The following is a 15,595-nucleotide window of genomic DNA, read 5'->3' as shown; positions in this document are numbered from 1 at the left end:
GATTCTTGTAAAACTACAAGGCCTGGGTTTTCATGCCCTCGCTGGGTAACCTGCTTCACTACCCTTATGGTGACAATTTTTTCTTAATGGAAGTCCCAAAATGCACTTTGGGGCCACTGCCTCTTCTCATGTGCTCAGGTCCCACGAGGGAGAGTTTGGAGTCCCTCTCCTTTGTAACTGTCCTTCAAATAGGTGGCAAGTCAAATAATCCAAACTGTGTGTCCAAATTCAACAACCATATACCAAATGTATGAAAAATATTTGCTTTTCTCGACGCTCAATAGTTGTTTTCTTTCCTCATTTTTCAGAGACTGAAGCTGAAAGTGCACCACCACCACCACCACCACCTCCAGGTTAGTGTAAAATATGCTAATTAGCTCTGTAAGACTAACAAGAGAATTGCATGAGCCCAGATACTGCATTTGTGTTCACTGTGCCTGTGAAAGTGAAGGGATGATAAGAAAAGTAAGAAAGCCTGCCCAGATAAGATGTTTTCCCTTCACTTTGCCTGTTGATTTCTTAGACTTAAGTTTTGTTTGGAAGAGACTTGATATTTGCATGACAATGCAAATGTCTTTCAGGATACAGAAAAACGATGATTGCTTAAATTCTGTGGCTAAATTATGTTGTCTTCCTTGATGCTGAAGAGCATCTAATTACGAAAATATTCCCTTTCATTTCTCATGGAAGGTATTCTGTGAGTAAAGACGACAGAATCAAGCATGGGATACATCTCAGCTAATTTTAGCTATATGAAAATTATGTATCTTGTCTAAGCTGGTCAACAACGCCAATGCTCCACCCATAAGCAATGGAGCAGATCCTGTGTCATATCTGCTCGTCCCATGAGCATTTCCCAGATGATCTAAGATATCTAAAATGTTCACTAGATGCCCATGCTTAGGCAATTACCCCAGAGAATCAGGATGACTAGTTTGGTCTCGGTGAGTAACTCAGGAAGCTGAAGTTAGGTGCTCTTGCGTACTCTTGCGTACTGACCAGGTAAAGCTGAAAAATGGCAAAGGCTGAAGGTAGTGATATCGTTTGCCACAAGGATTTCCAGGTTTAAATAGCCTGTATATTATTTTGATAGTCGGATGTACTCTTTCATATTGTATGTATTTACAAGGAAAGTTAATTGGTGTTTCATTCTTCATGGTTAATGAACTTTGCTCAACAGTAAAATCTGTACAGTTTAATTTACATAATTTCAAAAGATTCACATGGAGGTTCTTATTTAATATACGTTTTACTTGAGTTTATGTTCCTCATCAATCCTAACTTACAAGTAGGACTGAAATGGCACACTGTTTTTTATAGGCAGAAAGGAATAGCTACTGACCTTGTCAAATATGTAACAGCTTCTTTGTTGCTATTTAAATACACAGGATTAAATATGAAATCACTCCTTTAACCCTCTTCCCTTTCCCCATACCTCTTTTTACAGTCTTCTGTAAAACAAGTAGGTTGTCAGTAGGCCTTGTAGGTTAGGCATAGACCAAACAGAGATATTGCTAAGTGGAAAGTGTCAGTCACTCAGAAAGTCTTTCTCCTAGCTCCACTTTGCCTAAACCAAGATACTGCTGTCTCAGATTCCCAAGAGCTATCATACAAAGAGATAAGTTAGTTGTTCAAGTATCCAAATGTTAAGCATGTAAATAGTTTATTGGACGTAATCAGCATCTTGAACGGTACCAGGAAATTTTTGGGAAGTCGTTCCAAGAGCTCCTTCTTAATCTCACTGTCAAGCATCAGGCTGCTAAACTCAGCCCTGAACAGAGTTTCAAACGGGATTTAGACATGCTACCACCTTCCAAGAACAGTGAACTCTTAAAATCCCCGTTCCTAGTGAGAAAGGAATGTGTTACAGTAGCAAAATCCCTATTAAAAAGGAACAAGTATGACTTACTGGCCAAGGTGGACAACTATATTACTGACAGCTGGAACTTGGAAGTTTCTGGCATCCAGAAGCAGCTGAGGGTCTGTCAAGCCCCCAGAATATGGATGTGTGTTCCAGACTTCTGTTTGGAACTGGTTTTTTTCATAGTTACCATAGGTATGCACCTATGAGCAAGAAATCAGAAATAATATCCACTAGTTCTTGCAGATGTTCCCTCCATGGCACAAAAGTTGTCTTAGCTTCATCCTGACAGAGCTTTAGTCCACTGACCTTCATCCCAACCCATGTTACATTAGGCAGTTGACAGGTAAGTTCACCACAGAAAGTCAGTTTTTATGAGAAATACTGCATGAGTGTTTATACCTTGAAGACAGCACAATTTATACGACTCGACAAGCCTCTAAATGGCCTAGTATGCAAATTGAATGAGATAGGAAACAAAATGGAATGCTATCAAATCCTGAAATAGAGAAAAACTTCGCAATTTTGAATTTGTTGAGATTACTGTCTGAGCTTTCTCACACCTACAAAGTTAGAGGTACTGCACCTATGCCTCCTTGGAATACTGGACAAGCTAGCTGCTCTTCTGATCAAGTAAACTAAAATCAAATAGCCTAGGAAAGATGATGATGATGATGATGAAGGTGATGATAAAGAATCAAGAGCACGCTTAATACGCTCTCTCTGCAGTATATCTCATCCTAAGAATAAATTGACAGGGGTGATGGAGCTTTGGATACCGTCAGTACGTGGCAGTATTTCATGTCTGATCCAAGCCTGTTGAAATCAGTAGTAATATTTGAGCTCATTTCAAAGGCTTTTATAAAGGACTACTTCTAGACAAACCAGAATTTTGCTCCCATTGAGTATAGAAATGCCAGTCTTTTGTGACTCAATCAAAACATAGAAATACATTAATATGCATGCAGCTGTAACACTTTATGAAATTACAATTATGTTATATGCATATATCTTAATATTCTTTAATCATCTTTTTTCAATACTAACAGAACCTAGAATCTTGCTGTATTTTTTAATGCTGTGTAAGTTTTTCTTTTTACTTTAAGATCCTTTCAAAAATATACTTGTACTTCCTACACAGAACAAAAAACACCACAAGAGGGTGGAACCGAAAAGGGCAAAGGTGAGTCTGAAATCATATTTCAAAAATTGCTAGTAAAAAGAACAATCCTAAATGCTGCTCTGATGCTAGATTGCTTGAGCTTTATTCAGAATTTTGGTGCGCCAGATTGCAGGAGTGTGATATGAAGCTTCATGGTGGTGTTGGCGGGGGGGTTCTGCATGACTTACCCAGTACAAGGAAATTATGATATTTACGAGTATCTTCAGAAGTTCTGTGAACAAGGTTGATACTCTTTAGCAACAGTGGTTATGTAGACTACTTTCTTAACAGATCAGATTTCAAACGATTTGCATGAGCAGAAAGCCTTCTTGAAGTGAGCCTGGATGTTGACACTGACCAAAGCCGCTAAAACTCAGATATTATGCCTATTGGTACTCTTAAATAAATGGAACAATTTCCTATTATCATCCCAAGCCATTTCCATTCTACCTCAGATACTGCATACCACTTGATACGGCATGTTTTACCTTTGCAGAAAAGTGCAATAGATTTCACGCTTTCCTCTAAAAAAAAATCACATATTTTTCTTTCTTTCCTCATGGGGGGCCCAGTGGTTGAGCTCATAAGTTCTGAAAATGTCTCTGAGTACTGTCTGCTGTGAACAAATACATAAATGTTCCACTAACAATGCATCTAAAAGTCAGCTACATTTTGAACATATATTTTTTTTCTGCTAGGATTAGACCCTAGCTCTATTGGCTATTTTTCCATTTAAAAAGATTCATTTTGAGGGAATTAGGCCAAATTCCATTCCTTTTTATACTCCATGCCTAAGCAGGATTCAAACAGCTCATCAGCTCATTTTGAAATAAATCAATTGTTTTATACTCTGTTGAGAGGCTGAACCAGACCAAAATATGTTTGCAATTGACATAATGCTTACTCCTTTTTCGGCCTGGTCATGCTTTTTATGGCAAATCAAGAAATGGCTTGCTTGAAAATATGTTCAGACTTTTTTCTGGCTCTTCTAGATAAAATCTTGCCTTTTATGCAGACCAGATGCGTGATTGATACTTGCAGATTTATTTGGCAAAGGTGTGCATGGCCATTTTTGTCAGCAAAGTAAAAACATAAATGCTGAGAGTGCGTGATTTACGTATTCTTTTGAGAATAAAAATGCTGAAACAGGCTTCAGTGCATGCTATTATACTAGCTGTCCTTGCATCGAGCAGTTACTCTGACACACAAAATGTGTGAGTAGTCAAATCTTGGTGATGCAAACACAATTCAGGAATAACTTGCATGCCTAATCGTAGGGGAAAAGGTGAAAGTCTTGCCTCAAGCTATTCTAGCAGTTAGTTCTGCTTACTTTAATTTTGACATATGAGAAGTTTGTTCCTGAACCAAATGTGAATAGTATTCTCGCCAGTGCTTATAAGTCCACATTTTACTGAATTAAAAAGAAAACATGGTAGGTATCTCATCAAATACTTTAATTATATTTTTATACATGATTATAGAGTTTCTGTTTTGAATTTAGTGAAGAACACACACATTTCCTAAAGGCAAAAAAACCTTTTTCAGTGCTGGTTCCTTTGTTTCTACTACCTTGAAGGATTTTGCTATCTAAAAAATTACTTGAGATTCTAGTATACAAGTCAGAATGGGAAGTATTAATTCGCAATATCAGCAGCTACCTGAGTAAAAATTCCAGTGAAAAGCTGAATACCAATACATAGAAAGAATGAATTTTTGTCATACTCTAGTGAAGCCATCACCTTTGCAAAGCAATGGAGAAATCATTGTCAGACCCTCAGCAGGCTCCATGAACCAGCAGTAGTATTCATTATTGTTATTTTTTCATTAGCTACAGAGCAATTGCTCCTATCAGCTCCTGTTTTGTTGCAGAGTATCAACATGTAAGGGTGAATAGTTTCTTAGACTGATTCCTTTATGTTTGTCTGCTAGAAAAGAAATCTTTACAGTATAATACACAAAATAGGAAAAGGTTCCATTTTTCCCGTTTGTCCAGTATCATTTACACCAGGAGATGATCGGTTTAGCAGGGAAATGAGGAGAGAACCAGCCAGAAGCTAGCTTTTGTATAAACTATTTGTAAAACTGCCTCTGTGGCTTCAGAAGTAACAGATCTGGGTACTTCCCTCAGCAAGGATGAGATGGGAAAGATTTCATATCTGAGAACAGTGATTCTAAGTGACCAGTGATTCTACGATATCTGTGTGTGAGCACTTGTGACTTCTTTGCTGATAACTTGTGGAAAATAGCACATTACAGGAATCTGGGACAGCCTCTCTCTGCTGTGCAGTCAGGCTATGCCCAAATCTGACATTTAGGAAAGAAAGCTTGGTCCAGGCTGTTCATAATTTTCGCCTCATTTCTAAAAGTTAGCAGCAGTAGTTAGGAAGATAAAAGTATACCTATCTGTGTTATCTGTTTTACTGTTTTATTTCTTTTTGAGTAGTCATGTCTGTGTGAAATTAAGTATATATGTCCCTTTATGTTCATTGTAAAGTTAAGAAATGGAGGACAGAGTGATAAATTTTGTTATCTTACAGTTTTTTGCTCTACGTCAGTAGTTTAGAGCAGTAAAAATAGATTTTCCTTGCAAACGATAATATTCTATAGCATTTCTAGTTTCAAAAAAATCTTAAGTAATTTAGTAAAAATTTTAGGATACATTTGTATATTCATTTTATTTTTCAGAACAAAAAGTGACTCAGATGAAATCCTACCAAATTTACTACGTTGTTGCATACTGATTCATTTTATATTTTTCTGCCTTTGTTTTTAATGTTAGCATTATCTCATATATTGAATGCTCTTATCATTGTGCTCCCAGTTGCTGGAATGATGTCGGAAATTTAATATCAATCTGCTCATTCCTTTTTTAGGTTCCATCCAGCCACTCAGAGAGCTACTAAAATTTTTGCATGTTTTACTGATATCTTTTTCTCTAGGTTCCATTCAACCATGTACTAAAATGTTTGCATGTTTCATCCTCGTATTTTCTCCAGGTTTCACTTATCCGTTCATCTCTCTACTAAAACTTCCACTGTTTTATTTATGTGCTTTAGTTAATATTTCAAAAGTGCCAAGTCCCTTGATGGGACTGCTGAAGACTCTTTGAAAATCAGGTATGTCATTGAAGGCACGTAGATTTTAAACTCTTGGTCTGTGGAAGGTTTTAATTGTGCTCAGTAATTTCAGCATAAATTAAATTGATTCACCCAATGTGTTGAGTTATGCTCTCTTTATGTAAGTACAATGAAGACAAGGGTTCACTCTTTGCACTGTATATCTACCTCCTTTCTTAGTCAACCCTGAACACTTACTCCAGGGTGCTGTAGCACAGATGCATTAAAGCACTCTGAAGTCAACTGCAGCTGAAGACAGTGTTTCTGCCCTGTTCACTCCTGCCTATCTATTCTGCTCTCTCTTTCATGCCAGCTCCCATGGCTATCAGCAAGTGGGAGCAGGGAACAACCACAAAGATTAACCGGTTTACTGGCTCTTTTCTCTGATTAAATCAATATGAGCTGCTGCTCCAGCGGAGTAAATTTCAAAATTCCTGCTTGGCTTTTGCTGGTGGTGCATGGTTTTCAATCTTCTTGACTGTAGTTAGAAAAAGAAAAAGATAAAACAGAATCTTCTTTTTCACTTCTGCAGAATGTTGCATTTATCCCCAGTGTGACTGATGGCAGAATCACAGTTTCCATTTTTCTGTGGTCAGTTTCAAATTAGAGAAAGTAAAAGGTCTAAAATTCTTGATATCAGGAGTTCATATAAAGCAGTAATTTATTATTCACATTTTGGCAGTTTTTCAAAGCTGGTGCTGTGTCAGCAATCATATTTTAATATGAAACGAATTGTAAATATAAACAAGTTCTATGTTAGCTACTTCTGAGATACAGAATGGTTTTTTTCTTCTACCACGAACACTTTACTCCTGATGGAATTTCAAGAAGCCTGCTTCTCAATTTATGCAATAATTTAGATACAAGGGAATAAACATAAATGGTGTATTTGTTAATGGAAATGTGCCATAGATGAACAGAGGCCAAAAAGCAAACTTTTCTATAGAGCTACACAGCCTGTCAACCGACAGTGACATAACTCTTGTCATGCAACAGATGGCTAAATATATTCTATTGAAATTCTACTTGCAGAGAGAAAGGACAGCAAAATAATGATTGTAGTTTTATTGCCAAGTCTAGTTTTTTTTTGGATCTTTGTTATGTTTAAATAGATGTTATTGCTAGTGTAAACAATCATTCCTCACTGAAAACAAATTTATTATTCTTGTGGTACCATTTTCTATATTTATTCAACAGATCATTTTGTCCTGGAAGCCTAAGACATAAGGATTGATGGCTTGATACAGTTACCCCATTTGTCAAAACAATCCTACTGGCATTTATTACTTTTTCTTACTATTTCCATTTGCAGTTCATTAAACTGTGCATTCATTTTGATAGTTCTGAAATATCTTGTATGTTTGAGGTTAATGCTTTCTTTGAAGCTTTCTTTGAAAAGTGATAGATTACAATGATGAAAACCCAGTGATCCTTCTGCAAAACAAATCTTGCTGTTTTAGTGCTGCAGATGTCTAAAGAAAATGAAAGTGAACTAGAGTAATCTGTTAATAATATGATTCGCATACATCAAGCAGTGTACTTCGCATCAAATGCTTTATATTGATTGATCTAATTATTTGTTTCTGGCCAAGGAGAATAGTATTCTGTACCTCTTCAAAGTCATCATCAACCACAGTAGTGATATTGCTAACGAGAAGACACGAGCGCATACTTCATATTTTCATGAAATATAGAGTCAAATTTGCAGTAGAATTTAGTCTTGCATTCCTTTAGTTGTTACCACAATATGGTAAAACATCTGACGTGACTTTATCATTATGGCGCTTTCACTGAAAATCAACATCTTCAGTCTCTGCTGATGCCAATGGAAGATGCAGGTGGTGAAAACTTTTCTACTGAAGGTGTTCTTCACTTTTTGAACTATGAATAAGAAATCATTTTTGTAAGGGAGCACATTAATCCTTCATTTGTAGGTCTACCCTTTACAGTTGCCATCCTGTTTCCAAGGTTGTTTTAAGAAGAAGTTTGATGAATCATTAAAAAGGAATGAGTAAACTCTTATGGCTAAGTAGGTGATTTCTAGTATCAGCCTTTCTATTAGCCATCAATGGTTAAACAAGTAGTAATATGACCAGAATTTTTAAAAATGCAATTATATTTTATATAAGATTTAGCCATAGCTGTTACATAGAAACAAATTTTTAAAAGGTCAAAATCAAAAGGATCACTTCAGAACTAAAATTTCATTCTGGAATCCTGATCTGAAATCAAAGAGAATTTTTTGTCTCATAAAAAATGTGGGTTTACGTTTTTCCAAGGTTGTTCTAATTCAGTGACTTTCTCCTCCACTTTGAAAAGTTCTCCAGATGATTTTATGATACCTTATAGGAAACACATATTGTGTAACCTTTAAGTTATATGTGTATCATGTCATAAATATATCTAGTTTATTCTAGCTTCCCAACTGCTATACAGATAATTTTACTTTTTTTTATAAATATGCTTTTAAGACAGCAAAACATTTTGCCTATTTTCATCAGAAAGTGATTTTTCCAAGGTTTCTAGTCACCATCTAAAAGTCAATGAGAGTTAGGAGACTGATGTAAAGATTGTCTTTACCTTATCATTCTGGTTTTCTAACAGTTATGATTACGTTATTCCAGACCTAATGCCAGTTTCATGCTTTTCAGGCTTTTCATTTATATAAATAAATAGAAATCATTATGCTGCGTGAGATTCAACATTTTAAAATTCCTGGATAGCAGCTGCTCTTAGTAATTTAATGCCTGATGATGGTCAACTTTTAGTGTGATTAGAAGGAAAATCCAATGTGTTGATAATAAATCAGTCCTTATTTTAAAATATTAACCTGTGTATGGGAGAAAATTGAGCTATTTGCTTCTTACATTTTAGATTAATCTTCTAATGCAGCAATCACATAATGTAAATACAGCGGAGTATTTTTAACTGTTGTATATCTTGATTTAACAATGCTGAATGCATATATGGTGCCCATTTTAATTGCAGACATGAACGTCAGAGAAATGGCATCTTCCTCAGAAGGTCAGATATGTGGTTGACCTTGATTTCATTGTGGCTTTTTTGTATTTACTGTGGATTACATCTCTAACAAACAGAATCATTCAGCAACTTTCATATAAACTCATATTTTAATAATAGATCATGGTTCACATCTCATTTTTCTTGTACTCGCTTGAAACATTAAGGTTTACCACTTCAGCTACTGAATTACTCAAAGCTTTCTCCATCAGTTTGAAGTTTCCATTGTGAGTGTTCCTGATTATTATGATTTTTCCCTTTCTTTTGCAGGTTTTGCATTTCCATGTAGTTGTTTTAAAACAGATGATCGTCTGTGCTTTCATTCTCTTTATGTGCTTTTTTATTGTATTTCTTTCCACAGATGAAGATGACACTTCAGTTAGTACTCCACCAGCAGGTTAGGAGCGTGGAAGTACTTTATGTGTATATGTATGTATGTATGTATTTTTCTCTGACTGATTAACCAAGAAAGACTCCAAACCTTTGGACTGCACTCAAAACATACTCATTAGAGAAAAAGATCTTGAGGTGGCCTACATCAAATTAATCTCTGTGTAGAAGTACAAGACCTTCATACCAGACAAGTTCTTTTTAGGTCCTGTCTTGAGATCTCCAGTAGAACTTCTGTCATTGAAAGGTAATTATATCAGTCAGCAGCTCTGAAGGCAATCCCTCTTATCCGTTCCTATTGACAGGTATGGAGTGCATTTTTAAGGTTAGTGCTGAGAGCAAATTCCAGAATTACAAATCAAACAGATGCCTTATGATTTCAAAATAGTTTTCTCCACAAACCTGTCTATCACCTCACCTTAGTCCGCCTGCCCTACAAGCCAGCTAGAAGACAGGGAGCTTGAATGTATCACTCCAAGCCATCACTCAGCTGGCAGATAAAATGCCTCTAGCTGTTAGCACGAAAAGAAAAGCAACAGCAAAGGGATCCATCACGGTAGATGTGCCGCAGGAAATTTGGGTATGCCAATAACTTCATCCTTGCTTGCCAAGCATGGTATTTGTTAATTTACTTTTTAAAAGTGTCAGGCTATGAATGAAACAGAAGTTTTGAACACTAAGCAAGGCTTTGCAGTGTGTTAAATGAAAGAGATGCTTTGAATCATCATCACTACCTTAAATTATCACTTTTTCTTGAATCCTCCCAAAAGATTTGGGCTGAATCCTGTAAGCAGCAGTGCAGTGGTTTACACTAGCAGAAGACTTCGTTGGTAAATGCTAAAAGTATAAGTGACATTTTAAATCACAGAACCTTAAAATTTCATTTTAAATATTTATCAGGATTTTATTCAACCTAGATAAATAAACAGACTATTTAGAAAATTTAAAATACTGTCCTCTCAGATAAATAACAGACTACTGAAAATCATCTGTTATCTGGAACTGCACAAATTATGGGAAAATTGTCAGCTTCCTAGAACCCTTCTAAGTATGAGCTACTAAAAAAGAAAGCTTGAGTGGGAATTGAACCTAACTAATTTAGCTTTTCTAGAGAAAAGGGAGAAAGATTTCTGTTTTTTTCCTCAGTTGTTCACTTCCTTTTTCCGATATTCAAATAGTTCCTCATGGGCGTAGTCCTAAATATTTATTCTAATCCTCTTGCATGAAGAATTAACGTTCTTAAAAGGCCAGTGTTCTGAGGTCAGCTAAACTGTGATCTCTGAACTAGTGTCATTTAAATTACTCTTCCCTTTCAGATGGGCCCTCTAAACCAGCGGAAAGAAAAGATTCAGGTGAGACCTCCTGAGGAACCTACTGAAACAGTCCAATTTTTACATAATACAGTTATCATTAATGAGTTATTTCTTAAAGATAATATTCATTTGATTTTAATTTCACTTTTCATACAGTATCATCACTTTTCACACAGTATCATCACTTTAATTTTACAAATGCTTTTAAATATCAGAGGAAAATAGGTTTCTAGTAGCTGAACTGGAGTGAGAGAAGACTGTTGCACAAGACAAGATATGTATAAATCTTTACACATACATACATACCTATCTATCTATATCTATTTCTATATAGATAGATATCCAACTATTCCCTTCCTTCTCAGCCTACAGGGTGACAGTGGCTTACTTGAATACAGGCCTCAGGAGAATGTAGGAGAATGTCTTCTTCTCACAGCTCAAAGGACGGTGGGGAACACTTAGCAAAGTCATAATCTCTTTCTTCCCACTCTACCAGGTAACACATACTGCACCCAATTTTGTGGTTTCAGGATTTGCAGTCTCTGGAACAAAATGAGCAGCTGGTACTTCAACCATGGTTACCGAACTGGCATAGCTGGCCTATGCCAGGCCTGCGAATGAAAGTCAAACCTATGTTTTGTTCTGTTTGTTTAACAAATAGGAAACCATTAAAATCCAGACGTGATGGTAATCTATATGTTGTGTGCTGCAGAATTAATGATTCCTTGTAAACTTCTTCCATTTATTAATATCATTTTTTTCATTTCATCCTGTGGTCTGTTAGGTTTGTTACTGCGCATGACCAGTTCCTGCACCAAACGTTGTCGTATCATCCTATTCACTCTCATTTGTCACTCTCACTTGTATTTACTTTAAGTGTTTTCAGGTACTAGTATTATACTGGCATAATCTAGACAGAGTATATATAGATATGTATCTATCTATATATATGTGTGTGTGCATGTATGTCTGTATATATGTTTTCATACATGTGTATGTGTATATGTGTGTTTACATGTAAGAAATATTATACAAGCAGACATATACAGAGTTGTTAGAGTTGTCCCTTCAGCAGTAATCTTTAGATAGTAGAAAGACAATTCTGACTTCTGGCAAATGAGTTTCTACAGAAAATACTCAACAGGAAAAGAAATTTAATTTCAACAAGAAGACTAGACTAGATGAGAAGTGTTGAGTGATTGGCTCATCTTCTATGCTAGTTATGATACCAAAACCAAAAAGCCAATGGATAAAGTGTAAAAACCTACCTTTCACTCAGAAATGATTAGAAGTCCAAGGAGAACAGGGAATGCAGGTCTGACTTGAAAGAGATGGCCTGCCTTGTTCAGTATACCTATGCATTTCTACATACGCTCTACTTTTCAGCACTACCAGGGTAGCAGTGTCTTCGCTCACTCTGTCCTCTGCCCTGGCCCTAACTCCTCAAAGAAAAGAGATGTTGGCATTTGAGCTCCACAAGTCTTTACTTGGAATATGAAACACATACTTTGCCTCCCTGTAGAATCATCTTGCTCTTCATGGCTTTTTTTTTGCAGGGCGGAGGGGTTTGGAACAGGGTTTTGCATATATTTTCTCAGGATGTAACTGCAGAGCACAAAGCCAGGGCTGTTCAGCTGAGCATAAACACCAGAAACGTAGCTGTGTTAGCACAGTTCTCCGCCTTGGGGAGACCCTTCACTTGCTTCTTCTCTCAGTAACGTTGTTCATTTTTGGTTCCAAAATCTCATTGACTACCAGAAGAAAAGGTGCTGTGTTTGAACATGTGGCAGAACCATGTTTCCGACAAGCTACATCCCTGTAAAATATCAGCCTATGGACAGGGCAGGACATGTTATCAATTGATCCCCAAACTCTCTGGTTCCATCACTGTAGAAGAGAAATGAAATTCAAAAATAAGCTTCTTCCCTGCCCTATTTTGTTAGCAAAGAGTAAAAAATAGCTTGTACAAGCAACTGAGTTCGGGATCGAGAAAGACCCACAAAAACTATGTACTGGGCCATCATATGTGTTTTGTTTGTGCTTACAGCTGTTTGTGTTTTCAGAACTCCCTTCTCCGGTTTCTGTTCTGAAAAGCAAAGGCTAGCCTATTGTATCGCATCTGTAAAGCCACTCATGGTTGAATGCCGGTGCCATTCAAGTTGCACAGTATCTGCGTTTGCTGTTCAGGTTCCCCTCTCTTCCTCCCTGAAAGTTTCATTTTCTGTCACCACAGAGATAGCATTCTTGCAGGAACTGTACACAATGTGACAGCCAAATAATGGATGTTAGTGTGAACAAAAACTTACATATCTTTCAGGACATCTGAAGAGAGAGGTAATAGGGTTAGAGTTTAGTAAGTCCAGGTAAGTGTATTTTGGAGGGAGTAAAACATGCTCAGATAATTCACGTTTCCCTCTCTCTCTGCCTATCAGTATGGTCTATCGGAGAAGCACCTCCAGAGGAGACAGAAAAGCACGATGACTCCCAGAGATCCACTTTATTCATTGAAAAACCTCAGAGTGGTTCAGTGAGTGTTGGTAAGTGCTTAGAAAAAAATCAAAAGCTGCTTCCAGAGAGACAGAGACTGAAACAGAGACTGGAAAGCCATGTGCAGCTCATATAACTTTTAAATTCCTCCCTTAGCTACAAGTAATTCCACTGATTTTAGTTGGATGTGAACCCTAGTCTTTGAAGGCAAAACAGAATGTACTAAGAAAGACAGTAGACCCGTAAGAGCAGATCTTTAGAGTGAAATGGTTGGTAATGAGGACCTGTCACCAGCACTAGAAGCATTCTGGAGGCATTTGCCTTGGATTAACTTCAATCTAATACAGTCGTCTAAATACCTATCAGCACAACTGGTAACTAGGAGAACAACTGGTAACTCTTGGAGCACGTCTTTTGTCTTAGTTCCACCTCGAATCTTTCATTCCTCAAGGAATGGAGTTCAAAACCTCTCTGTGATGTAAAAGAGAGAACAGTAAATGGGAATAGTTACGAGGGGCACTTCAAAACTGCACTCTTGAGCCAGACTGAAATGTTAATGTAGCTGTGTCCTAAGAGCTGCACCCTAAGCAGTCTGGCAGCAATGCTGCAAAGTTCAGGACAAGCAACTCAGTAATTCTTCTATGTACTAGGATACACTAATACGTGGTCAGATTGTTTCATATGAACTCTTATTCTTCTCAGTTTCTGAGTAGAAAAAAAGCACTTGAGAGTATTTATTTGGAAAATAAATAGAAGGAATTAGACGTATTCTTCTCTGAAGCTCATAAATGTTAGGATGGCAACTCAGCAGGGGCTGGGCGGTAATGTTCTGAAAATCAAGCTAACTTTCACCATTTCCAAGTCATTGTGTGCAGAAGAATCTTTCCCCCCCTTGAAGAAGTAGTGATAGAAATGCATGAATTGCTCCACGTTTTCTTTTCCAGCCTGTGAATATATTTGTGCTATACACTGCCTGGTAGCCTAGGGATACCTCTGCTTGTTTTAAGCAAGCAAATTCAAATATTGGGAGCAATTCACCCATGACAATATGGAGTTTTGCCTGGATCACTTCATCCTGCTTCGCAGTTTGTCTCAAACTCCACATTGCCACGGCCAGAATGCTTCCAGGCCCCGGATCATTACTCTTTAAAACACTCTGCAGTATTCTCATAGCCTGTGTGACTTCATCTGATTCTTACTTCCATCGTAGAGCTAACGCATTGCAAGAAGTAGTGGTAAAAGAAACTTGTACATATATGACTGACCAACCATATGTTCCTCAACGTTTGAATTATTTTTTCTCTTTTTAAAAGGTGAGAACATTACATTTATAGCCAAAGTAGAAGCCAAAGATCTTCTGCGAAAGCCCAATGTTAAGTGGTTTAAAGGGAAATGGATGGACTTGGCCAGTAAAGCGGGGAAGCACCTGCAGCTGAAAGAGTCGTTTGAGCGTCACACAAAGGTGTGTCTTTGCTTGTCCTTCTTAAAATAGCAAAGCTCCAAAGAGAGCATAAAGATCAGTTTAAGAAAGACAGTAGATAGAATTCAAGAGAAGTGGATTCAAATCCTGGCTTCACCACAAAGTTTTCAAGGATGCTCTCGGATCCCGGCAGAAACGGACTACTCTGCTTTGCCAGTGCAGGGCAAGCAGTGGTGTGGAAAGCAAAGTTTTCGGTTGCTGCTTGTGGATTGCAGTTTCTCTCCAGAGCCCTTTATTCAAGTTATTCCTTAGTCCTGGCTTAGGTCTGAAAGAACAAATTTGCAGCAAATTTTAACTTGTACTTTGTAGAAATGCATCGCCCACATTAATGAATAATTATCTTTGTTTTTCAGATTCACACATTTGAGATGCATATCATTCAAGCTAAGGAAAACTTTGCAGGGAACTACCGCTGTGAAGTATCTTATAAAGACAAGTTTGATAGTTGCTCTTTTGACCTTGAAGTCACCGGTAAGATTCCAGTCGTGTCTAGCTTTATAGAGATTTCTTTTTTTACTTGAAATGACACACAATTTAGTTTACAATCTTTGAATGAAGCAATATTTTAAATGAACTTTTTAGCATAGATCTCTGCGAGGTCTTTTAGGTGTCTGTGATTTGTTATTTAAATGAACATCGGGATAGATACTGACTATGTGAGACATTGAAATTTGATCTAAAAATCAGGTGAAACTCCCACTGAATTTAAATCAGGCTCTGGCAAACAAAGCAGGCAGCTAGGCCTAGGACTATTCAGAGAGTGAG

At 37.1% G+C, this 15,595-nt stretch overlaps 1 protein-coding gene across 1 annotated transcript in view; it reads left to right on the top strand.

Moving 5' to 3' along the window:
• The first annotated feature begins 9,129 nt into the window (after positions 1-9,129).
• MYBPC1 (myosin binding protein C1) overlaps positions 9,130-15,595 on the top strand; it is a 51,839-nt gene continuing 45,373 nt past the window's right edge. The window contains exons 1-6 of the mRNA XM_068944701.1: positions 9,130-9,163; positions 9,522-9,557; positions 10,867-10,902; positions 13,296-13,400; positions 14,664-14,812; positions 15,184-15,301. Of these exons, the coding sequence (XP_068800802.1) occupies positions 9,130-9,163; positions 9,522-9,557; positions 10,867-10,902; positions 13,296-13,400; positions 14,664-14,812; positions 15,184-15,301 (478 nt within the window). The remainder of the gene's footprint in view (positions 9,164-9,521; positions 9,558-10,866; positions 10,903-13,295; positions 13,401-14,663; positions 14,813-15,183; positions 15,302-15,595) is intronic.

This window comes from Struthio camelus, chromosome 1, assembly GCF_040807025.1.
Source record: "Struthio camelus isolate bStrCam1 chromosome 1, bStrCam1.hap1, whole genome shotgun sequence".
Lineage (NCBI taxonomy): Eukaryota > Metazoa > Chordata > Aves > Struthioniformes > Struthionidae > Struthio > Struthio camelus.
The sequence above is the reverse complement of the archived record's forward strand: the minus strand, read 5'-3'. Positions and strand labels throughout refer to the sequence as shown.